General features: G+C 44.1%; 1 protein-coding gene across 2 annotated transcripts in view; it reads left to right on the forward strand.

The window, feature by feature from the left end:
• Positions 1-26,208, forward strand: part of Gas7 (growth arrest specific 7) — a 210,202-nt gene that overhangs the window by 74,774 nt on the left and 109,220 nt on the right. Inside the window, exon 1 of one of the 2 annotated variants that reach the window (XM_070026967.1) lies at positions 23,500-23,558. The exons of the other annotated variant lie outside the window; for it this stretch is intronic. Within the exon in view, the coding sequence (XP_069883068.1) occupies positions 23,515-23,558 (44 nt within the window). The 5' untranslated portion in view covers positions 23,500-23,514. Of the gene's footprint in view, positions 1-23,499; positions 23,559-26,208 lie in introns of those variants that run through there. 2 annotated transcript variants of the gene reach the window in all.

Raw genomic sequence — 26,208 nt, forward strand, 5'->3', positions numbered from 1 at the left:
GGGGGGAGGGAGGGCTGGGGAGAGGGCCTGGGTGTCCATGTCTCCTGCCTGGAATCCTTGCTACTCAGGAGACTGAGATGTGAGGATTGAGTTTCTTTTTTTTCTTTTCTTTTTTTTTTGGGGGGGGGTGTCCAGTGGTGGGGCCTGAACTCTGGGCCTGGGCACTGTCCCTCAGCTCTTCAGCTCAAGGCTAGTGCTCTGCCACTTGAGCCACAGCGCCACTTCCAGCTTTTTTCTTTTTGCTTATGTGGTGCTGAGGAATCGAACCCAGGCCTCATGCATGCAAGGCAAGCACTCTATCACTGAGCCACCTTCCCAGCCCAAGGATTGAGTTTCAAAGCCAGACTGAGAAAGAAAGTCCGTGACAGTGTGATCTCCAATAACTACCAGAAATGCCAGAAGCGTATGGCTCAAGTGGTAGAATGTTAGTCTTGAGCACAAAAGCTCAGCGACAGCACGTAGGCCCTGAGTTCAGGACCTAAGACCAGTATTGCGGGGGGAAAAAGGATATGGAGGAAGGATACTTGGCAATGAATCAACAAATGTCTGTGGCAGCAATGTTAGACAGATTTATGTTTTTTTTTTCTTCTGGAAATGAGGCACATGAATGAGATGCACTTAAAGGACTATTTATTTATTTATTTAATGCCAATACTAGGCTTTGAACTCAGGATGTTAAGCATTTGCACAGCTTTTTCTGCTCATGTTGGTGCTCTACCACTTGAGCCACACCTCCAGCCTGGCTTTTTGCTGGTTAGTTGGAGATAAGAGTCTCTTGGACTTTTCTGCCTAGGATGGCTTCAAACCTCAATACTCACATCTCAGCCTCCTTAGTAGCTAGGATTACAGGAGTGAGCCAGCAGCGCCTGGAAAACACTTTGATTTCTAATAGACTAATAAATAGTTCCTCCTCTGAGAGAATAATAAGAATTGACATTATAAGTCACCTCAAGTTTTCATTTTCCCCTAAAACTTACTGCTCCCAATATAGGTATTTAATAACCAATATTTTTGAATCATATAATGTTTAATAATATATAGAAAATGACAGATTATAAATACATCATATTCTAAAAACCAACTTCAATGAGCTATAAGTTAAGCATAAAATAGAATCCATTTTGTATGTATAGGTGACTGAGATGGGCCTCATGGTAAACATTTGTAATCCCAGCACTTGGGAGGCTGAGCCAGGAGAATCATGAGATTGAAGCTGGCCTGGATTATATAATGAGACTCTGCCTCAAAAAATAAACAAACAATTTACAACCTAGGTGAATGACAAACAAATCATGGTGGCTACCGTTCCAGTCAGTCAATATACAGCCATCCTTTAATATGCATAGGGGATTGTCATGGAAGGACTGGAATATGTCCCCTAAGTGAAATTGTATAGTGTTTGCATATGCACATCCTCTCCATGTTTTAAACCATCCCTAGGTTACCATGAGCTTACTAATGTAAATACCCTGTAAATACTTTTAATGCATATAAATACCTAATTACTTTAGGGAAAGATGGCAAGAACAAAAAGGTCTACACTTTTGCCCTGAATATTTTTGGTCCTAGATTCAGTGAATCTACAAGGTGGAGTCACAAATATGGACAGCTGACTGTATAGAACTTTTTCCAGAAAGTTATCTTTGGCTGTTTGAGTCATTCTCATTCCTCTGCTCCAACCGAACCTTTCCCTCCACCACCCCCTAGATCATCTCTGGTCTTGTTTCTACCTGTTTTGCCTGTTCTTGAATTTCATAGAAATGGATCAGACAGAATGTACCCTAAAACTGGCTTCTTTTGTACGGGATAATGTCTAAGATTCATCCACATTCTTCTTTTGAATTTTCTTTTGAATGCTAAGTAGAATTCTATTAGCTGCATTTACTACAATTTGCTGATTCTGTTGTCAATTGATGGACATTTGGGTGGTTTCACTTTTTAGCTATTATGAATAAATCTGCTGTGGGCATTTGTATGTGAATCTTCAGGGTATGTTTTTATTTCCTTGGCATAAATACTTAGGAGTGAAATTACTGGGTCGTATGGTAAATATAAGTTGGACTTTATGGAAAATGGAAAAAAAAAAAACTATTGTTTTCCAAAGCAACTGCTTCAAGTTTCTCATCATCTATATGAACTTCCAGTTGTTCTACCTTTTTGCCAACATTTTTTTGTGTGTGCACAGATACTGAGTCTTGAACTCAAAGCCTGGGCACTGTCCCTTTACTTTCTCACTCAATGTTGGCACTCTACCAGTTGAACCACAGCTGGCTTTTTGCTGGTTAAGTGCAAAATCATCTCACAAATTTCCTACCCTGGCGAGCATCAAATCTAGATCTCAGATCCTCAGATCTCAGCCTCCTGAGTAGCTAGGATTACAAGTGTGAACCCTGACATCCAGAAAAATAAACAAATAAGCAAATAAATATTTAATCCATCCTACTGAGTATGAAGTGATTCCTGTATTTTCCTAAAGGGTGGTATTGAGCATTTTTTCGTGTGCTTAGCATTAACTCTGGACCTGACACATATTAATATTGGCCAAATAGTCAGACATAATACATTACTTGGCATTAAAAACCCTTATGTGTTTCTCTCATTCTATTCACTTTTCTCCTTCTCTTCCTGGGGGTACCCACTGTTGTGTGGCTGGTATGTATTTTCCATGAACATGTTTTACATTTTTATTAGTTTGTATACATCCAGATTGGTACTAAGTAATGTCTTGCGTGTTTCCAAACTTCCATGCAATGTTCCATGCTGTGTTTATTCTTTGCAATTTGCTTTTGGAGTTTTGCAAGTTGATACATTTTAACCTGATACATTGTCTTATAATATGAAGACTCCACATTTATCCCTACTCATAGGGGTTGCAATTATTTACACTATGCTTGTCTCCTGGGGTACTTAATGTGAGTGTTTCCCTGGGGCTAGATACCTCCAAGGGGAATATCTTCATTTCAGTATGCACATCTGGATTAGGCTAAATAGGGCCAAGTTGTTTCAAAGAGGTTTTGCAAATATATCCTGCCACCCACTGAGTGTCAGAATTTCCATTTGTCATTGCCAAGCCCATCAGACTCCTGATTTTTGCCATCTGAGAATACATAGTCATGCACCTCAGATTTGAATTGTATTTGTATTTCTCTCATTGTTATGAAGTTGTATATGTTTGCACATGTTTATTTACTATGCAACATCTCCTGTGTCTTTCTGGGTCTCCTTAAGCTCTGTGTTTCTTTCTTTTAACCCCTGTTTCCATTTTTTTTTACTAATGTCATGCAGAAGTTTTTGCTTGTAATCTAAACTAAGTTATTAGCCTATCACTTAATGGATTTTGTTTTTTCTGTTTTAAGAAATCTTTTCTTATCTGGATGCCCACATGCAGAAAGAGACTGAAACTATCTCTAAGAAGAAAAAGTTTAAAAACTGAAACGAATTTTTTTCTTGGTCTGTGGGCCTGGTTCAAGTAGTAAAGCACACTAAGAAAGCATGAGGCCTTGAGTTCAAATCCCTATACTGCCCCAAAACTCGTAATGGTGCTGGGTGCCAGTCTTATGCCTGTAATCCTAGCTACTTAGGAAGCTGAGATCTGAGGATTGCAGTTCAAAGCCAGCCCAGGCAGGAAAGTCCGTGAGACTATTATCTCCAATAAACCACCAGAAAACTAGAAGTGGCACTGTGGCTCAAGTGGTAGAGCACTAGCCTTGAGCTGAAGAACTGAGGGACAGTGCCCAGGCCCAGAATTCAGGCCCCACAACCGGACCCCACCCCACCCCCCAAAAAACAACAACAAGCATCTCACATACTTTTCTGCCCTGGGCTGGCTTCAAACCTTAATCTTCAGATCCCAGTCTCCTTAATAACTAGGATTACAAGAGTGAGCCCCCAGTTTGCATTGAAACTTCCTCTTTCTTTAGGCTTTCTTTAATAAATCTCAAAAACAGTTTCATGGGCCTGGAGGCACAGCTCCAATGTAAAAGTCTTTGCCTGGCAAGTATGGGCCCTGAGTTCAAACACCATTGCCAAAGAAACCAAACCAAACCAAACCAAAACAAGTTGTAATTGTCTTGTAGCTCCATTTATTCATCACTAGCATAATTTTGTTGCTTTTTGGATTGCTCATTTACATTCTTTTCTGTTGATATTAATGCTCATTTTTATCACAGTAAATAGAATTTTCAAAAGTCCGATCTCCCATCCCTCTCACAGGCCACCACCAGTAATTCTGCAGCTTTAACACCATTTTCTAAATAATATATTAGTGCTGTTGGGTCTTATCACCATAGGTACCAATTTTCTTAGTTGTCTATTAGAGTTCTCATTACAGAAGATTAGTCCTGGCTCACCTATTAGTGCTTTATTCCTCTCTCCCAACTTACCTCATTTAACTACTCCCAAATAGTGACATCATGATCTATAGTCACCGCAGAGTCTAGGGTTTTTTACTCTGTATAAATTCTGAGTTTCGTCTTAGCATCTACTTCTTTGATGGAACAAAATTAAATAAAGTCAAAGTCAATTTTCTTTTACTTCATGTCTTTCCATCCCATGCACGAATTCTTCTCCTGGATTAATTTCTCCACATACTTATAAACTCATGAGGCAACCTATCACACACCTATTATATATATATATATATATATATATATTTATCATAGTCTATTACTTTCGTTTTTCGCAGTACTAGGGATTGAATTCAGGGCTTGCAGGTGCTCTACCACCTAACCCACATTTCCAGCCCCCTTTTGCATTGATTATTTTCAAGGGTCTCACATTGTATCCAGTGCCAGTCTGGGCTGCGACCCTCCTACTTATGTTTCCCCTTGTCACTGGGGGTGACAGGCTTGAGCCACCACACCCAGCCTTCCCTATAGCTGGGCTAGCAGTCACTCACCACCATGCCCAGCCATTGGTTGTGATGGAATCTTTCCAATTGCTTTTTGCCTGGCCTGTCTTTAAACCTTGATCTCTGGACCTTTCCACATAGCTGGGATTGCACACTTGAGCTCCCACACCTGGCTTGATCAGGTTTGCTTTTGACCATGAAGGAAGGAAGAGTCTAATCTGATCTACTCCACAGTCAGCATTTTGACATCTACCTTCATCACCAGTCAATTATTTGCCTTCGAGTTTCTGGGGGGGGGGGCGGGGGGGGGGTAGGGGCTTACATCTTTCTCTTTCTTGGTTTTCTCTTTTTTCTTTTTTGTTGTGTTAGAGCTCATCCTCCAGCAGAGATTCCTGAAAAGAAAGTTGCTCTGAGCTTAATCTGCAGCACAAAAGTATTTGCCTAATTGCCTATTTTCCAGTATGACTTGTCATTTGTCTTCCAGGTATCCTGAACTTGTTTGCCTCTGGAGTCAAACTAATGTCCTTGCCTGTGGGATGGGTGGAATCACTTGGCTGTCTTGCTTAGGATCTAGGAAATTTTTCTCTCACCTGTGTTTTAAACCTCCACCTCAGTTGCTAGTACCTGTGGCCTGCCTGGGCCTTTCTGAAGTTCCACCTTGTAGTTCAGCTCATCTCTTTCTCCAATCCCTTTAAAGGTACCTAGGTTTCCCTTTTCCCCTCTGTGCTAAGTCATTACCATGTATTCATTTGTTTCCCATTGTTTAAAATTTTGTTGATATATCTCATTTGTTGTTGCCTCTTTCTTTCTTCATCGTGTTTTTCTCCTTGTAGCTTCTTCCCTAATTTGTTTACAGTCATATTTAATTGGAAAGCATAGAGATAGATAATCTGCTTTCACTCACTCAACCATTTTAACCAGAAGTATTTATTATATTTTCTGATTATTGCTGATATGTTGGCTTTTTTATTTCTTTATTTTTTGTTGTTGTTGGTCGTGGGGCTTGAACTCTGGGCCTGGGTGCTGTCCCTGAGCTCTTGAGCTCAAGGCAAGTGCCTTGAGCCACAGTGCCACTTCCAGTTTTCTGGTGGTTTATTGGAGATAAGAGTCTCATGGACTTTCCAGCTGGGACTGGCTTTGAACTGTGATCCTCAGATCTCAGCTTCCTAAGTAGCGAGGATTACAGATGTCAGCCACGTGCACCCGGGTATGTTGGCTTTTATAAATAGCTCTTGTGCTCTTTTTATTAATTCTGATAGCTTATGGAACTTCTTGGTGTTTAGAGTATGCAATCACCTGATATAAGGATGTCAGCAGTTTCTCTTCCCTTCTGACTTTATTTATTTATTCATTTATTTTGAAGCCATGGTCTCTCTATGTAGCTCAGGCTGTCCCTAACCTACCCGTGCCTCCTGAATGCTAAATACAAGACAATGCCACCCTGCTTGGCTCACACTTTGTAATCCTTATACTTTCTATTTTGTTTTGCTGTAGGATTTTCAGTTACAGTATTGAAGAAAGAGATGGTAACAATGAATAGAATTGTCTTATTCCTGACTTATTTTTTTTAACAGAAAAGCTTCCTGTGTTTTCTATTAAATATGAAGTTTAATTTTTGATTATGATGATTCATCATGTTAAGAAAATTCCCTCCTAGTTCTGCTTCCCAAGGACTTTTAATCACATAGGGGTGAAGACTTTTTTTTTAATCAGTATTGATTCTGCATGTGGATTATTCTGTATCTTTCCTTGTGTTGAATTTGACTAGTGGGCTCTCTGATGTTTTAACATCTCTGCCTATCTAGGAGTTGCCAATGCTGATTTCAAATCCTTATACTTTCATGGAGTTAGGCAGGCCTTTAAATTCCTTTCTGCTTGTATTCTTGTTCTTTGAAGTTGCTACTAAAATACCATGAAAGAAATTGAATGTTTTTCCCCTTAATTTCTGGCTGAGATTTCTCAGATCCTAAAGCTTTGAGAGAACTCAAGATAGTCAAATCCACATAGTCTTTACATTTCTTTACGGTAGACTTTTGGCTGCCAGATCAATGCCTTTGAAAGTCATAGATCTATGCAGGTTTTCCATTTCCTCTTAAGTCAATTTGAGCATTTTTTATTTTTCCGGAAAATTGTTATCAATGATAGGAGATGATATAACCAGGTAGTTCCAGAACATGGGGAGTAAAATAGCATTTTTAGTTCATTCATGTCACCAACATTCAGAAGGTTGGAGGGAAGAGATGGAAGATGAAGTCTCTTGGGATTTTGTATTATTCAGAAAGAGAAAAGAACTATTGATTAACAGGGTGCTTGAAGTCAAGTGATCATATTGAAAATGTCAGCGTAACCACCTAAGTAGTACAAATGGTCTTTCTAAATGGCAAGATTGTGGGAGGAGATGGGTCATAAAGAAAAAGCAATCAATCCCACAGAAAGTAAGGCAGGAGGGAGCAGAGCATGCCCAGAGAACAGCCTGCTAAAACATGTCCTGAAGTTGGCCCTTGGGTAGGTTTCCTCCCAGGAAGCCTTGCAGGATCCCTTCTGCTCTTTCTGCCTGCACCATTAACATGGCATACATCCCGCACCTTGTGCCACACAGCTCACTCACCATCTTTCCCTCTTACCAGAAAGCAACTCTTCCTGGGGCTGGCCTGGATCATTTATTTGCATGTTCTCAGTGCCTGACATATAAATGTCCAGCAAACGTTCAAGCCTGTGCTAGGATTCAAACTCAGGGCCTGGACTCTGTTCCTCAGCTTTAGTTGCTCAAGACTAGTGCTTTATTGCTTGAGTCACACTTCTACTTCTCCACTTCCATTTTTTGCTGTGTAACTGGAGATAACAGTCTCACAGACTTTTCTGCCCAAGCTGGTTTTGAACAGTGATCCTCAGATCTCAGGCTCCTGAGTAGCTAGGATTACAGGTATGACTCACCAGAGCCCTGCTTAAATGTTTGAATAAACATTGATGAACAAGTAAGCAAATAGGTGAAACAGACAAGCAAGCAACTCCCAAAATGATGCTCTGCCAGGCTTGACTGCCATAGGGAGACATCTTCAACTGAAATTGTCTTGGTTGATCAGGGGAGTAAGGATCAGAGGAAAGACCTGTGGCCTTGAATTCAGGTGTGGAGAGCTCATCTGTTCACCTGAAAGTCCTTCTTAGTCTCTCATCTATTATGCACTTGACTTGCAGTTTCCAAAGATTCCCTGTGCATTGAGGGAGACAGTTTGTATGCTTCAAATGAGTGCTTCTCCGGCATTTGTGTGCCCACAGTTCACCCTTGCTAGCATGTGGAGCCTGATGGGAGAAGTCTGGGGAGGGGGTCTGTATGCTGTGCATATGACAAACCCAGTGTTGGCCTCTCTATTCATTCATTATACAGCAAGGTGCAAGCTGTCACCTGTACCCAGACTCTGCCCCAGATGCTTGGAGACAACACGCCAGAGAATAAGCTCCAGTGATCACTCAGCCCGCCAGCCCTACATTGGCCAGAGAGATACCTCACCTTTCACCTCTTCCTGTGCATCATGAAATAAGCTGGCTCCATTTTTGCCCCCCAGGGAACCCAGGATGGCATGAGTACCTGTGGTACGTGCATTCTGACCACATGCTCATTTTCTGGTTTCTCAGGCTGAGCCACACACAGCCTGTCCAGACATGTTGCATCTTGGGAAGTCCTTGTCTCGACGATTCTCATGTCATTTGTCACTGTTCTCCGGCCCCACCATGCTTCATCTGTGCCATCAAAATCCTATTCCCTGTGTCATCGCAGCCAGCCTTTACCTTGGTGTCTCTCTGGTCCTTGAGCCAGGTGGGGGGGAGGGGCGGGGAGGGGCATCTCTTGGTTTTATATAAGATACAGGCCAGAGAAGAATGACACTTTCTTCTTTCTTTTTGACTTCTTTGCTTTTAGGAAAAAATGGCATAAAATCAATGGGAAATGCTCCCCCCCCCCATTGTGATAAATCACTATAGCTCAATCCTGGAGCCAGTCACTCCCATAGGCTTCTGTTCTTCATTGAACCTTGCTCATCAGCCTCGCTCCTTCCACAGTCTCATCCCTCAAACGTTTGCCATGTCTCAGAAATAGGACTGGCAAGGGGTAATTCCCATTCTTCATCTTAACAATATCGACTCTGTGGTTGGGAAGGCTTGTGGATAGACAGGGCTCTTTTAAGTAATGATGGGACAGTGATTTCTGAGGCTATAGTTTTGTGTCCAATGTTATAAAAAAAAAAAAAAAGGCCAGAAGAATCTCTTTGTATGTGTCTCTGTCTCTGTCTCTCTGTCTCTCTCTCTCTCTTTCCTGCCCCTTCTATCTGGTGGGGGTTTGAACTCACACTTACTAGGTTGGCACTCTACCACTTGACTAATAATCTCCAGCCCAGAATTTTGCTGGTTAAGTGAAGATGAAGTCTTAAAGACTTTTTTTTGCCAGGGCTGGCCTCAAATCAAGATTCTGTGGACCTCATCCTCCTGAGTATCTAGGATTACAGGCATGAGCCACTAGCACCTGGCTCTGAAACTCTGACATGGCAGGAAAACCTGAAACTGGAATGTTATTTGGGGAGGACCAGGCCCAGGCCTAGGACAGGAAAGTCTGTCCTGGCTCTTTCCACAGGCATTCTTGGCCTTTGTAAGTTTCAGCCATCCCAGGGTGACCAGAGTTGTAGCCTTGTGAGAAAGTTAGGGATAGGGTAGGGACATCAAGCCAATTGTTCATTTATTCCAGCAGAGATGCCACGGAATGGACTGTGGATAAACAGGGGTCTCTGGCCAGAGTCTGTGTGCTGCCTTTGTGCTGTGCACCATGGCCCTTCCTAATAAAAAAGCTCAGATGAACAAGCTGTAGACTGTGTAAGTAATCTGGGCCAGGTAGGTGACAGTGCTGAATGAGGCAGGAGAGACTAAAATAGGGATGTCCAGTGTCAACATATGAGAATCACCATGTTGAATTTAAGAGCATCTGGTCTCTGTTTCTCCCCATGATCCATGCTTGCATATTCCTAGGCATGAGAGTTTTTCTCATTGCTAAGGTGATTCCCATGGACAGCCAAAGGTGTGCAAAACACAGCAGCAAAGAAGGGTAGAAAAAGTGGGACATTTTCCCCATTCTCTCTGGAGCAACTTCAGTACGGGCATCCTAAGTATTCAAGAGATAGTTGAAATCATTATGCTGTGGGTTTTGGTGAGAGCATCCCTGCTTTTTATGTTCACCACTAAGTCAAATACTTTGCAAAGCAAAACAAGAGGACTAATTTGGGCCTGTGGTTTAGTTTTCAAGCTTTAGTGTACAGTATAAGTCCTTGTTAGGGGCTGGACTCCATGAGATTGGCTGTTCTCTGCAACATGTAAGTGCCAGGGTCAGTGCCCTCTCTGGCTCATCTCCTGTTTTCAGCCCCCATCTCAGAGCCAAGCTCTGTAAAAATAACATCTACCGAGCATAGGCCTGGCCAATCTTCATCATCCCACAGAAATCCTATGTAAGGCATATACTATATTTGGTCCCATTTCTCATATGTAGAAAGCCACTTTCCTGAGAGGATTTGAGGAGCCAGGATCCCAACCAAAGTCCCGTTGCCCCATGAGCTGGAGCTCTTTGTAAGGCCAGACCAATAGCCTGGAAAGCTGAGCAGAGCCTCTGAAAGCAGGAGGTAGAAATGTTGACCCAGGGCATGAGAAGAGGCTGGGACAGCAGATCCAGTCTAGTGGTTGGGGATGGCTGGACCCTTGGGGTTTGGTGAGCCTCAAAGTTGGAGAACAAATGTGTGAGAATGGAGGAAGATAAGGCTGGAATGGGCCTGGGGATGGGTCAAGGACTGGGGCACACAGGAAGCCAGTAGTTCTTGTTGGGCCTCATGAACAGGATAGGGCAGGTTATACACTGCCTGTGTATAATGTTCCCCAAAGTGTTATGCTGAGATGGATGTAGATAGATGCTGTAGTTTGGACTGGAGTGTGCCTTAAAGGCTCATGGATTGAAGTCTTACCAGCCCAGGATACTAATGGGAGGTGATTGAACCTCTAGAGATAGGGCATGTTCTTGAGAATAATGCCTCTTCCTATTTCTCTGCTTGGCATCCTGGGCTCCAGGAGACAAGCAATTCTTTCCAACACTGGCCCCTGCTATGATATTCTATGCGGTTAGAGGCCCAAAGGCAATGGAGCCAAGCAATTACAGCCTGAAACCTGAAACCATGAGCCAAAGTACACATTTCCTCCTTTTCAGTTGATTCTTTTAGGTGTTTTGTCACAGCAACAGAAAGCGATCGTAACAGTCCATGGGAAAGACTTCAGTGCCAATGAGTCATGCCGAGAGAGAAGGGTTTTCCTTTTGCATTCTCTCTGTGTGTTCATGATTATGATGGGAAGAAACTTCTGGGTCGCTGAGTGACAGAGAAAACCTCAGCAGGTAGCAGCAAGGATTGAATATCTTTGTCTGGTTTTCTTGGTGGTTATTACTGCAAGCTTCTGGTAAATGTTAGTAGTTTTCCATTTGGAGATGACTAGAACATTTTCTATTGAGCCATTTTGTGTGTGTGTGTGTGTGTGTGTGTGTGTGTGTGTGTGTGTGTGTGTGTGTGTGTGTGTGTATGTATGAGTGAATAAGAAAAGTGAGTCAACTAAAACTATTGGTAAACAAAAGAAAAAGCTATGCTGAAAATTATGATAGTGGTCAGAAGTTACTGAATGAATGAATTAAAGTTCCCTGGATCTTGGGTCAAACACACAAGAGTTCAAACCCACTGCTCATATGACGTTGTGCAAATGCTGGCACACTTTTATGCTGTGGTTGAGTCCATTGTAAAACACTGATATTAAATGAACTTCATAGGTGTCAACTGCTTGGCCCAGTGCCTCACACAGAGTCATTTGCAGTGGTTGTTATTACGTGATGTGCTTGTTGACACAGAATACAGAGCACACAGAGAGGTCAGCATTCCTGGTTTAATGACAGGCACCAGCCAGCTTTGTGAGGGACTAAGTGCTCTGTCAGCAGAGCATTTTAGGAGCTTGTCACTATGAGGGATTTGGTGTCAGGATTCTGCCATTGGAGGGACCAGAGAGCAACGAAGTCCCTATCCAATGAATATTGGACAGCCAAGATGCAGACAGAGTTCACATAGCAGGCTGGTCTCTGCTCTCCTCAGGAAACGCTACCCTATCATGGGTGTTCTGGACTTTGAATTTGGGAAGAATTTCCACTATTCCCTAAATGACATGGTGGCCCTTCCATAAAACTGTTGGTGTGTATAATATGGCTTATAATAAATACCTGCTTTTCCACTGAGAGTCCACAATTTGGGTGGGGTCGATGCCTACATGACTGGCTCCCAGTAATAATTTGTGGACTAGATCTCTCATGAACTTTCCTGGGAGATGATGTGGTGGCAACCTATTGCTAGAGGAGTTAACCATACCCTGTGAGACTCCACTGAGCGAAGATGCTCCCAGAAAAGGACTCCGTCAACTGGACTTGGACCTTACTCCAGCTCCAAGCTCCTTCACTTACTTGGCATCTTCTTGCTGAAATACATCTTAACCAGGAGGACAGATACATGCTGGATCTTTCAAGTTCTTCTAGCCAGTGATCAAACCAAGGGATGGTCATGGAGACTCTCAGCATGGTTTGTTGAGAATCAGCAAAAGGTCTCTTAGAGTAGACAGAGGCAAGAGAACTGGTACAAATGCTCCTGGGAAGAGCCACTTATCAAGAGCCTATGGCAGGGTTTCTGGGGATGCTAATGTGATGTCCCTTTGCTTCTCACAGAGCAGCTTGAAAAGTTTGAGAGGAAGTGTTGGGAGTTTTTATGCACGGCTCAGATCTCAAAAATAGCCTGTGCTAAATCTCTGAAAGATAGAGAACAACTTCAATTTTTTTTTTTTGCAAAAATGACCATGATGAACACCAATGATTGTTGTCACCAATAATTCTAGAGACACCACACCCTAGTTTCTTTATAGTGTGTAACTGACCACACCCAGGCTGTGGTTGGAGTCAAGATTAAGGAATGCTGATATGGATTTCCCCCCTGGGGGATCTGACTCAGGGGTGGAATCTTCTTTTCACTCAATGTCTGTTCAAGCTTCCAGGACACAGTTTGTGACCTCTGATCCTACCCACCCTGAGCCAGGGTCAGCAGGCCAAGGGAGAGCCTGTGGGCTGTGTTTTCAAAGAACTGTCCTGTTGTGAGAGATTACAGACATTCCTCCTGGCTTAGGGCTGGATCTCATGGTCTGGTTGTTCTGTTAATATCCCCAGAGACATATTCTGTAGTCTTGCTAGCCTTTGGTTTAGACTCCCTACTCCAGCCCATGGGGAGGACCACGAAGCTCAGGGGAATGGGGGCCTATGGGTGGAATGACAGGAGCTGGAATGAAGCAGTAGGCAGAGGACGCTCAGCTGATATAAGCAGGATGCTTGAAGCCATCTAATTTCATTGGAACAGTGTGTGTGTGTGTGTGTGTGTGTGTGTGTGTGTGTGTGTGTGTGTGTGTGTGTACACACATGCACACATTTAACCTTTAACACATATACACCCACACCCACGCAGGCATATACCAGTACTAGGGCTTGAATTCAGGGCCTGGGTGCTACCTTTTAGCTTTTTCTGCTCAAGTCCAGTGCTCTACTACTTGAGTCACAGCTCTACTTCTGGCTCTTCAGTGGTTAATTAAAGATGACTCCCACAGACTTTTCTGTCCAGGCTGGCTTTGAACTACAGTGCTCAGATTTCAGCTTCCTAAGATCACAAACATGAGCCACGGATGCCCAGCTTTTATGGGAACACTTTGTAAAGGATGTTGGTAGAATAGAGACTTAGGAGAAGATGCTATGACTTGCCAGAAGTATAAGCAAATGCAGGCCAATTTTATTGCACTTATTTGTTCTTATCAGCCTATATTAATTGCACATATTACTATATCACATTGCAGTATCTCCCTACATATATGTAGTATCCTATGATCAAATTCACCTCCTCTGTTGGAAGGCTCATTTTCAGTGCTTTATGTACATGGGCTCATTTAATTCAGGGCAAAGACTTTGATGATGGCATTACTATTGTCATGGGCATGAAAATAGGACTCTTCCAGATTGGAGAAGGATCCAGTGGCCTACCTAGAAGATCGTGGATTCAACCCAGGCATTCTGGCCCATCTCTAACACATGTTGAAGCAATTGTAGCCTCCAGCCATCCCCTCCTACTCTCAAATCCAATGACCCTGAGTAGCCAATAAAGGCATATCCTGGCCATTGGGGCAATTTACATGACAGCATGTAAGTGACATTGCAGGCTGTACGTACTAAGACTTTAAAAAATAGACTTTTGTAATATGTGGGTAACTATGGAGAATATAAATCTCTTATGTCAGTCACATTATCTTAGTGCCTGAAGGGTTTATCTTGGGGCTGAATGGTTGTTGGAAACCCATTTTCTATGCTCTGGGGAGTCACACTTTTCTGCCTTGCTTTCTGAGCCTGGTCTGTAAACCAGTTACCACTTTCCCTAGAGCTGTTTCTGCTATGTTGTGTGTGTGTGTGTGTGTGTGTGTGTGTGTGTATGTGTGTGTGTGTGTGTGTGTGTGTGTGTGTATCTGTGTGTCTGTGTGTCTGTGTGTCTGTGTGTCTGTCTTTCCTGACAGAGCACTTCTACAAGGCACCCACAACTTCTAGCTACGGTCAGCATTGAGCATGTGTCAGTAGTTTGTCTCATCTCTGTGTCCAATTTGGTATGATTAGGCTGTGTCTGAGAACGGCTCCCAGGTACGTACATGTCCAGTAATTGATTTGGAAGAGGTCTTTGCAGATGTCATTATGTTAAGGAGGTTGAGCTTGTCTTGGGTTGTCTCTTTAAGCCCTGAATACACTCACATGTTGCTCCTCAGAGAAGGAAGCTGCAGAAGATTGGAGCCATACCTCTCACAGAAAGGATGGCCAAGGAGGCAACAGTGGGAGCCATGGGGTCTCAGAACCAGGAATGCCAACAGCCACCCAGAGCTGGAAGTGGCAAATCTTGAACTCACCAGGAGTATGATCCTGCCAGTACTTTGATTTAAGCTCCTAATACCGATCTCAGACCTCTGGCCTCCAGAACTGTGAAAGAATGCATTTCTGTTGTCTTAAGCCATCAATTATGGAGTCAATGGTAATTTGTTATAGCTGCTGAAGGAAAGGATTTAGAAATGAGGACTCTTTGAGAGAGGACCTTCCCAAGTATTGGCTGAAAACAGGGGCGGAATCTCCACATTCTCCCTGCATTGTGGTCTTTTTGGCTTTCAATGTTTCTGTTCACATAATAACTTGGCCTTACCAAGAAAATGTTAGTCAGGATTCTTCCTGTTAACATCTAAAATTGCGTTCAATGGAAGAAAAAGATGTTTGTAGATTAGTGTAGCTTAAATAGTCACAGAAAGTACAGCTTCTGGCATAGTTTGATGTAGTGGTTTAATCAGTGTCATGACTGATAAGTCTGATCTGTCTCTGTCTCTGACTCCTCTTCATCTCCACTCTTTTCTGTGTTGGCTCCATTCTTGGTGAGATTTCCTGTGAGGTGGACAGATAACCAGTAGATGTGTATTCTACCTTTTTTGTTTTGAAGTTTGAATAACTAAACTTTATTCTTTCCCAAACTGAAATCAAATACCTGCTTTTCCTAACAGTTCCAACCAGAGTGCAAGGATTCAGCCCAGATGACTAACTTGGGTGGTATACCTACCCTAAAACTAGTCACTATAACCAGGAGGAGGGATATGCTAGGTTTAGCCAGGTTCCACTCCAAGAAACTTGAACAGGGGAGGGAAAAGTAGTTCCCAAAGGCAAATCTGGATTCTCTCATTGTCAGAAGTACAGGCTCTGCGGAGCTGGGGATGCAGTAGGCTGCTTCTGGCCTGGTAGTTGCAGAAGTTGATGAGATGCCTTGGGAGCCACAGTGGTTTCTAGGCTGCTGGATTACCTCAGATAAGTTTGCAAATGCCAGCACAGGCCTAGAGGCTGTCCCTCTGGCCCAGCCTGTAGCAGAGGAATCCCCTCTCTCACACACTGGGGAGCCTAGACGAGGAAGAGAATTGAAATGATGGAGCTCTGAAGCTTCGGCAGCAGCTGCCACCCCACCCCGCTGGGGCCTTCTATTTGAAAATCCCATTATCAGAGAATCTTTGAACTTCAGTTGGCATTTACACAACTAATGTTCCATCTGTCTGGGGAGCTCTGCATTGGGAAATGGGGACAGGAGTGGGGAAGAGCGCTCCTGCTACAATGGGCCTCTCTTCAGCCATGGTCTTTGTAGGGGGTGATTCACCGGGGGCATCCAGGCAACAAAAGAACCATTGTGGCTGAGTGGGAAAAAAGTACTTCTTCTGTATTTTTGTCCCCCACTTACAAGTAAGAGCCCTGAGCCTGGGAGTCCTGAAGAAGGCCTTTGACCTTCTTCAAAGGGGAGGGTAGTCAGCAATTGAGCCCTGATTCCATGGTGGTCAGGAAGTTGTGCCCTTAGACAGGTGAGGGCATAGGTAACCGAGAGTTACAGAGACAGACGTAGGAGGTTCAGCCTTCAGTGGGTGACTTGTAAGAAGCATTATCTTGGACAAGATCATCATCCTGATCTTGACTCCAAGACAGTGATGGGACCAAACCTAGGTTTCCTCCACTGAGAGGAGCCTGAAGCCATAGAATCTGGTGGTTTCCAGTTACCTGCCTCTTCCATGACATTTTGTATATAAGTATAAAATGAGACTGCCTGGAAATGTTTGGAGCCGGGCCCCATCTTCATCCCTCTGAGCAAGGCCCTTGCAAAGCAAGCATTTGTTGGATGGAAGGACAAGAACCCTGTGTCCCATCAGCAGACATGCTGGCACAGATGATACTGAGCCCTGATTGCCTTCTTATACATCTTGTGAGGGTTTCCTTGGAGCTATGGTTCCCACACTTTGGAGCGGATGATGGCGGCTTTGGCAGAAATGCTGAATGCTTGCAACAGACAAGTTCAATACGTGCCTCACTGTGCCCTAGGAAAGAGTGGGATTTCAGGGGCTTTCCTGGGGTGCAGCAAGAGGGGATAGCTACCTGTGTGTCTTGGCGCACACATGCACATGTGCACATGCACATACATAGGCACACAAACCTCCATGCTTCTGGGAATCATTTTATGGAGGTGGGAGGAAGCAAATACTTCTTTTATCACCATGACAAGAAAGTGATGTTCACAGGCCCTGCCCTGATGTTGCTTCAGGGGAAAGCCCATGAAACCAACACACAGTCACCCTCTGCTGCCCCTTCCTGATCAACTCTGACAAACTCATTTGTTGGCAGGGTTTGTCTTTGCTGGGTGAGGGGAGGGGCAGCGATCCCTTTGTGTCGCCCTCTGGTGTCTGCAGCTGACCAGGGACTCTCTAATCTCCCTGCCCTTGCCCAAGCCACTGTTCCTTACCAGAAGCCTTCCCCCACCTACTCTACCCTCAGGGAAGAGGATATTCCCTGGTTACCCAGAGGATTCTGGGGGACCAGAGGACATTTGTGGAGGGAACTGAGACCTTCAAGGCAATTGAGAATTAATATCAGCTGTCAGTGGCTCAGTGAGACCAGGAGAGAGAAGAAAGGAAGAAAAGAAATAATGGAGAAATGGGGGAACAGGTCCAGCTGGCCAGTTCAGAGATTCAGGAGACCAAAAAAGCAACCCACTAGCAAAAGCAGAAATAGCTATGCAACTTGCTTGTATTCATAGATTTCAAGAATCTCTGTCCACTGCATTCATATGGCTCTGATGGGCTAAACTACGTGCATTTTGTATATTTATAAAGATTTAGATTTTCTGTGCAACAGTAGAGAATCATTTGAAGCCATAACATGAGAATTTAGAGAATCATCTGCAAGACCCTTAAAAGAAAGCTAGTCATTCCTGCTTGATCATGGGTCAGAGCTCCTCATGACCTCTACCTGCCCCAAGGGGGAATGGTATGTGTTGTCAGACCTTGTGTGTTGTCAGACCTTGTGTGTTGTAGAATATTTAGCAGTATCCTAGATCTTCATTCACTAGATGACGATAGTCCCTAGAAGCTAGGCACTGCCATGCCATGATATTCCCAACAGACACATATACTGTTCATTTTGGGAATGTGTGTGTGTGTGTGTGTGTGTGTGTGTGTGTGTGTGTGTGTGTGTGTGTGTGTGTGTGTGTGTGTGTGTGTGTGTGTGTGTGTGTGTGACTATTAAGTATTAAGGGTGCAGATAGAATGAAGGCTGTAAATAAGCCAACCTTGGGCTGGGAAATTATTCTGAATCATTCAGCTATCCCCAAAAGAATCATCGGGGATATTAGAAGAGAGAGATAGAAGAGGGAGGAGAACCAGAGAGATGGTGGTGTGAAGACAGCTTCACCTGGCTTTGAAGATGGAGGCAATCTCAGGTCAGGAAATCTGGGCCACCTCTGGCATAGACTTGGGAACAGGCTCTTTGCTGAGAATCCAGGGGGAACATGGCCTTGCCAGTACCTGACCTCAGCCCAGGGAGACCCACTAAGTGAATGACAGAGCCATAGGTTAGATGTGTGTTATCCAAAGCCACTGACTTAGCTCTTAGCCGCCCCTTGGCCTCTCCCACCCCCATGAGGATAACTAGGAGATGTCTCTAAACAAAGTCTCCCATGGGAGAGAAAACCTACATCCTCAATTCAGAAATGCTGTCTTCACAGAGTGCCATATTGTTTTCCTAAACACAGAGAAGGAGTTTTCTGTGTTTTGCAATGGGATTGAGAGAGGGGGTACCCCAGCTCTGCTTGCTCTAGGAGGCAGGAGCTCATGGCAGGAAAGAGGTGGGTGCTGCAGCTTCCCCTCCCCCGCTCCCCCAGAGGCTCCTGGAGCTGTCACACTGTCATTAACAATGCTGTATTCCTGTCAGTGCTTGTGCATCTGTGGATAAAACCAGAAAAAGAAGCCAAACTGTCTTCAACTGCACCATAAAAGAGAATATAAAAAACTCAATAAAACACTAAAATGTCCGTCACAGCAAGATTGCTAGTCAAGACCTCAGCGAGGATGGTAGAGAGTAGGCTGGGTTCCCCCCAGCCTCACACACACACACACACACACACACACACACACACACACACACACACACACACACACACACACTCACTCACCAGCAGTGTTTGTGGGAGTCATGGATAAAGAGGTGAGGCCAGGGAAACCCAGCCCATGCTGGGGGCCACCAAGCCTGGGCTCTGTTCCAAACACACGGACCCTAGTTTCTTGGGCCCAGCCCTGATGCTGTAATTTCTGTTTATTCTTGTTGAATATGAAATCCATATGGTTCTGATTTCTTCCTTGTAATCTGTCATCTCTGGGGCTTTGGAGCCAGCAACCAGGCAAGGCGTCTTTGAAATCGCTGCTCTGGGGAAAGGTAGGAACTTGTGCCTTGGGAATTGAGAGAGGGAAACAGACTGGCCCAGGGGGTTCTGGTCCTAAGCCAGAAGACTAGGTAGGCTTGTACCAATAGGAGAGGAGTTTGCAGAGCACATGGTATATTTGCACAGCCAAGGGTCCTTTTCTTATCCTTGACTTAGGGCCCAGGAGTCCTTAGACCCAAGTGTGTCCATGATACCTGCTGCCTCATATCGAGCTCTGGTCTATGATTTTTCCCTGCAGGTCAGAAGCTTGCCATATCTGGGGCAAGCTAAAGTTGGAGGTAGGGAATACAGAAAAGGAAGAGGACAAAAAATAAGGAGAAAGTTCTCTGTCCGTGACTTTTGTTGTTGTTGTTGATGATGATGATGATGGTCATGAGGCTTCAACTCCAGGCTTGGGCACTGTCTCTGAGCTCTTTGATGAAGGCTAGTGCACTACCACTTTGAGCCACAATGCCACCTCAGGTTTCCTGGGGATTAATTTGAGATAAGAGTCCCGTGGACCTTCCTGCCCAGGCTGACTTCAAACTGTGATCCTCAGATCTCAGCCTCCTGAGTAGCTAGGGTTACATGCATGAGCCATCAGTGCCTGGCTGCCCATGACTTTTGATATGACTGGGACACTGGCAAGACTGTTGCATGATGGGACAGCATTGCAATTGAGTCACTTACCAGGAAGATTTGGCCCTTACCCCCATAATTTACATTTCTAGAGGTCTGGGTAGGGTTCTCAAGCTCTGTACATTCAAGCAAATTCCCAGGTGATACTATTGCCCCAGTTCCATACCACTTGTAGAATACTGATCTGCAACAATAACAGAACCCATATAGTTAAAATTATATTAAGAACAAATAGTTCTCAGGACTTGGCTCTTTGGGTGGGAGGACTCATTCTTTGAATAGACAAATGATACTATAAGGGTCCTCATTTCTGAATTGCCCACCCCCAATGTGAATATAATATTTTTTTTACTTATCCTACAATAATATTGGCTTCTTTTAGCATAGAGCTCTATGAATATTTTTTTATTTATTTATGTGATTGTTTATACTGGTACTGGGTATTAAACTCGGGCCTTGTATTTTCACTTGGTGTTTTGCTCAAGACTGGTCCTCCCACAGTTCCATTTCTAGCTTTTTTTCTGGTTCATTTGAGATCAGAGTCTATTGGGTTTTTTGCCCAGGCTGGCTTTGAACCACAATCCTGAGATCTCAGCCCCCTGAATAGTTAAAATTAGAGTCTTGAGTCATCAGCATCTGCTTGTTCTATAATTTTAACACATACATAGATTTGTATAGTTGCTCTCTGCTGCTAGGATGCAGAAGTCCCATCATCCCCCAAAACTTCCCTTATATTCTCTCTTTGCCTTCAAATCCTCCCCTACTCCATCTTCTGGTGTCTTCATCATTTCCAGTGGCATCTGCCCTTCTGAGACTGTCATAGAAGTGGAATTATACAGCATGGAACTTTTAAGGGCCAGTTTCTCATGGTCCTGTTAATAGTTGTTTCTTTTGAATTGGTAATTAGTATTCCTCTGTGTTAGTGTTCCATCTTCCTCATTCCTTATTGATCTTTTGGAATTTTTTTTCCAGTTATTAGGCATAAAACTGTGGTACTAGCCAGCTCTCGGTTACTATCACAGATACCCGAATGACATAACCTATGAAAAAGATAAAAGGTTTGATTCACAGGTTTGGAGGTTTCAGTACAGTATTGCTTTTGAGCTGTGGTCTGACAGGCAAGCATGTCATGGTGAGCAAGCTAAAGTTGAAGCTCCCCTCAAAACTGGGTTGCATAAAAAGAGGAGGAGGAAGGGGGAACCTGAGGTCCTATTTTCACCTTCACAGGCTTCACCTTTAAAAGGCTCCTTCACTTCCTGGCAGTGTCATGAGCTGAGCAACAAGCCCCAACACTTGAGCTTTGGGGAGCATTTAAGATCCAGACTTTAGGAGCTGCTCTGATGATTCATGGAAAAGATTTTATGTGGATATATCTTTTTACTTCACTTAGGTACATAAATCCTATTTCTCTTGGGATTGCTGTGTTGGGTGGTAGTACATATTTAATGGGATAGGAAATTGCCACCCGGCTCTCCAGAGCAGCAGAACCAATTCACTTTTCCTCTCACAATGCCTGAGTTCCAGTTGCTCTGTATCCCTGTCAACACTTTTTTTACATTGAAATCATTCTAAATTGCATTTGATTTCAAAACATAGACAGGAGTTACAGAAAAGATTCATAATTGTCCCAGGTCCCAGCTTCTTAGTGTGACTCCTTTTGGACTTGAATCCAGACTTGCTGTCTTGAAGGCTCTGAACATTCTTGCTGGTGGCAGTGCCGAAGGATAATGATAGAGAATTATTGCACCAGCTGGACTTTGGAGCCAGCAGCTTCTGTGTTGTCCTGTGTGGACTTCAGCAACACCAAGAAGAATGTAAGAAAAAAAAGGTGGGGAAAAGAAGAAGAAGATGAAGAGTCTGGAATCATAGAGGAGGAAAACACTAAGCACCTTCTTTTCACCTCACACCTATTTGTTTCACTTTGGATGCTCAGAGAGGTTGGAATGTCATTCAGCTAGCTGGTGGCCTTTGGACTACTTGGCACTGCAGGCAATGACAGAAGACCATCTTTGTTTCCAGAAGCATTCTTAGCAATCACCCCAGGGCTACAGGCTACATCCATGTGGATGCTGAGGAGTAGAATTTTTCTATCTGGTCATCACATTCTCCCTCTCTTGGGCCCACTCTGGGTAGGAGCTGGCATTCATGAGGAGTATCTGCAGGAATGGTGACCACAGCTGGAATCAGAAGGAGTGACTTAATGGGAGGAGTTAGTTCATGAGGACCAAGTACTCCTCTGGAGGCCGTCCCACCCATCCTCAAGGGGGAAAGGGACCAGCTGTCCTGGAAGGCTGTAGACATGCTTTTCCAATTGCAGAATACTTCTCTTTCATTTTGAATATCATTTGTTTGGTTGCCATGACAACATCAAGTCTCTATTTTAATGCTAACCTGCGTGGTTGCAACTTTCTATATATAAATGCTGCTTTGCACAGTGAATTAGCCGATGGCACGGGGAAGCAATGGATGTAGGGATGGTGACAGAAAATGACCAGCATGTCAGATTTGCGTGAGGACAGACCGCAGGGCTGAGGTGAGTGGGAGCCCAGGTCTGGCTGATTGTCTTCCATGCAGATGCTACAAGCGAATTAGAGCAGGATGAAAGTGAAGTAACTCCACTCCTATGGACAGAGGAGACTTCCTTGGCTTTGCCTTGAAGGGACTTAGATGATTCTTTTCTTTCCTTCCAGTGTCTCCCCTTTTCACAACAGCAGGGGATCAAGGTTGCATGGTGACCCAAGGCTTTGCAAATAAGGAAAAAGGGTTGGAGGTGATGGCCTCAGGCTTGCCTCAGTTTCTTGGTTTGGATCTTCCTCTTCCTGATTTTGCTTTGTCTTGGTTTCCTAGGCTAGGCAGTCCCTGTAGCAACAAAATCGCTCTAAATAGCCAGGCACTATTATTTTAACTACCCAGAAAGCTGAGATCTGAAGATCATGGTTTGAAGTCAGCCCAGGCAGGAAAATCTGTGAGACTCTTACTGCCAATGAACCAGCAAAAAAATAAGTAGAGGGGCAGCTCAAGTGGTAGATCCCCAGCCTTAAGCAAAAGAAGCTAAGGGACAGAGTTCAGGCTCCAGTACCAGCTCTCTCGCTCTCTATCTCTGTCTCTGTCTCTGCCTCTCTGTCTCTCTCTTTCTTTCTTTTTCTTTCTTTCTTTCTTTCTTTCTTTCTTTCTTTCTTTCTTTCTTTCTTTCTTTCTTTCTATCTTTCTCTCTCTCTCTCTCTTTCTCTCTCTCTCTCTCTCTCTCTCTCTCTCTCTCTCTCTCTCTCTCTCTCTCTCTCTCACACACACACACACACACACACACACATATATAGATAGATAGATAGCCCTAAATATTATAGTAGAGCTGTCAAAAGAAGCCTGGAATCCATAGGTACAGTTTCCCCAGGCTCTGCAGGCTCTCAAAAAGGGAGAACAGAGGAGAAGCTGCTGGCCAGACATCACAAAGCCAGTCACGGATAGCTCTTCTGTTTGTGTTTCTACCCTGGATCAGGGCAGCCTGAGGCATATGGATCAATGAAAGGATCTACAAATGAAGACACACTGGACATTCTTGTTTGGGCTCCAAGTTGGAGGAGATATAATGCACCCCAGATTATGTAACAGAGTCCAGAAGCCAGCTAGCCTCTTGGAAGGAGCATGGAAGAAAACTTGGGATTCATGCACATTCAGCCACTTTCCACGTGGGTGACAATTTTGTCAACTTTTCTTGATTTCTCTGTGTTTGCACCAAGTGTGTACTCAGCACTGTGGTGACTCGATATCACAGCCAGTGTGAATCTATGAAAGTCTGGGCTGGGCTGCAGCAGGGGGACAGATGTGTCTGAAGATTATGTGCTTTATGACTTACAAAGTGTTCCTATAGCTGGGATAGCTATAGGAACTGGCCAAGCCAGTGTTGACCCACGCCAAGGTTGGCCAGGCCAACCTTGGATTTGGTTTCTTGTTATGGTGCCAAAGCAGCGCAATTATGATGTCATCAGAATGCCACATTCAGGCATCTTGTCTTCCCCTGTAACATAAAACATTCAGCAAGCAATTGAAGTGTGTTGGATCCAAATACATGAGCCTTGTTCTTTTTAGCTGTTTTGTTTGAGATGGAGATCTCACTGTGTCAATCAGCTCATCACAAACTCTTAGTGCAAGTGGTCTTCCTGATGCTTTCAGAGCCTCATGTGTGTTCAGCAAGTGCTCTGATACTTACCCACACCCAGTGTCTGTGTGTCCTGTTCTTGCACAGAGAAAGTTTGTGATTATAACAAGAACCTGTAACTGGGATGTGCTCTACAGAGTTGGGGAGACTCAGAATATCGGGAATGCAAATCTACATGGATGAGCCAAGGAAGGGTCTCCAAGGAATTGGACACGGTCCATGATAGGATCTCTATCTCTGTCTTTGACTCTGCCTCTCTGTCTTTGTCTCTGTCTGTCTGTCTGTCTCTCTCTGTGTCTCATCAGTCTTATATTGAATGTACTCCAGGACTCATGATCTTATGATCCCTCAACCCTAGCCAAGGCCCAGGATTATAGGCATGCACCACCACACTCATCTTTCAAAGGAGGGCATACTATAAAAGGAGGGCAACCTTTGGAGAAACAACGAGTGAATGGAGTCCTGAGCTACACGTAGTGCATGCTGTCAGTGTCCACCCGCAAGGAGAAACAGAATGTCCCCATGCCCTGCATGTGGCAAAGGTCCAGCATGGTTACAGGACATGTTTGCCTTGTGTGTTTTGGGGCCATGAAGTAAAAATGTGCTTTATAACCATGAGTCAGAGTTGCAATTTTAAAAAAAGAAACACTAAGGACATTTGGAAACTGCTGGCTTTGAGTGGTGCTTAAATGAGCTTGAACTCTTCCTCTGAAAAAGGCCACTGTACTGCTTCCTTTCCTTCTGACATCCCGGGCAGGGGAGGGCCGGGGTTTGCATGGGGAAGTTCTCTTGCAGCTGTATTTGGAGAAGCTGGTATGGAGGCACAAATAGGAAAAAGCTGAGAAGCTGGAAGTCTGTGGGAAGGAGAGAGAAAGGTTGTGGCAGTTGCTCCTCCTAAGGCCTGGGGTCTGTCAGAGGATAGATTGTGGTTCTATGGCAACTGCTGTGTTTCAAGAATACCTGTGTCCTGGCCCTTGAAGCACAGGGTTCGAGTGTTCATTCCTCTCAGATCCCAGGAGGAGGTCCCAAGTCCTGATCCTACCCTGTCGCAGTCCTCTGGCTTCCTGCTCTCATATTTTTCCCCCTTGTGAATCTCCATTCTGTCCTGTCTTCTCCTCCACACCTTCTCATCTGCTGCTGGGGTATGTTTGCCAGAAACCAAAAAAGACAGACTTTCTTTCCAGAGTCCTCCCTGTCTAGAAACCTGGTGTTAGGTTAGCCTGAGGAGTGGGAATCTGGGGCAAGAAGGAGCGAGCTGCGTGTTTGCAGTCCATGTTGCATTATCTGCATGCGCAGATACCTGGGCACAAGCACCCAGCTGCCTCCCCTAACCCCACGTGTTGGTAGTTAGAGGTCCTGGCCAAAAGGATAGATTTTACAAGGTGGTAAACTGGCTGATGCTTATCCTGAGGATGTGGTATTTGAACCTTTAAAACTCTAATCCTTGCTACTCAGGAGGCTGAATTCTGAGGAATGATGTTCAAAGCCAGCCTGGGCAGAGAAGTCTATGAGACTCTTATCTCCACTTAACAAGCTAAAGGCTAGAAATTGAAGCATGAGTCAAGTGATAGAGTGCCAGCCTTGTGTGAAAAGCCAAGCAGAGCTTGAAGCCCTTAGTTCAAGCCCCAGTATTAGCTAATTAATTAATTAAAATTAAAATGACTGTATATATAGGTACACAATCAAAAGCTACATACTAGTAGCCAGTGGGCAAAACCAGTGCAGAACTATGTGTAACATTACTCGGGGGGGAGGGGCTCTTTGTTTTCCTGTTTGGAGGTTTTTGGGTTTTTTTTGGTTGATTTTGCTCATGGTTTCATTTTTAAACTTTTAACTTGGTTGTCAACTTTTATTTTCTTTTTTGGTGGGACTAAAGTTTGAACTCAGGGCCCTACACTTGCTAGCCAAACACTCCCTCCCCTCTTGCTTTTGCTTTAGTTAATTTTCAAATAAGATCTTGTGGTTTTGCCTGGGGCTAGCTTCAGACTGCTACAATCTTCCTACTTATGCTTCACTGGGAACATGCCAGGCTCACTGGTATGGAGTCTTTAACTTTTTTGCCTAGGCTGGCTCAAACCACAGTCCTCCCAGGGTCTGAGTAGCCGGGATTACATCTGTGAGCCACCACACTGGGCTGATTGGCAACATCTTGAAATCAGCACATTTCACATTTAAAAAGG

The sequence above is a fragment of the Dipodomys merriami genome, unplaced genomic scaffold (genome assembly GCF_024711535.1).
Source record: "Dipodomys merriami isolate MVZ:Mamm:240054 unplaced genomic scaffold, mDipMer1.0.p SCAF_19, whole genome shotgun sequence".
Lineage (NCBI taxonomy): Eukaryota > Metazoa > Chordata > Mammalia > Rodentia > Heteromyidae > Dipodomys > Dipodomys merriami.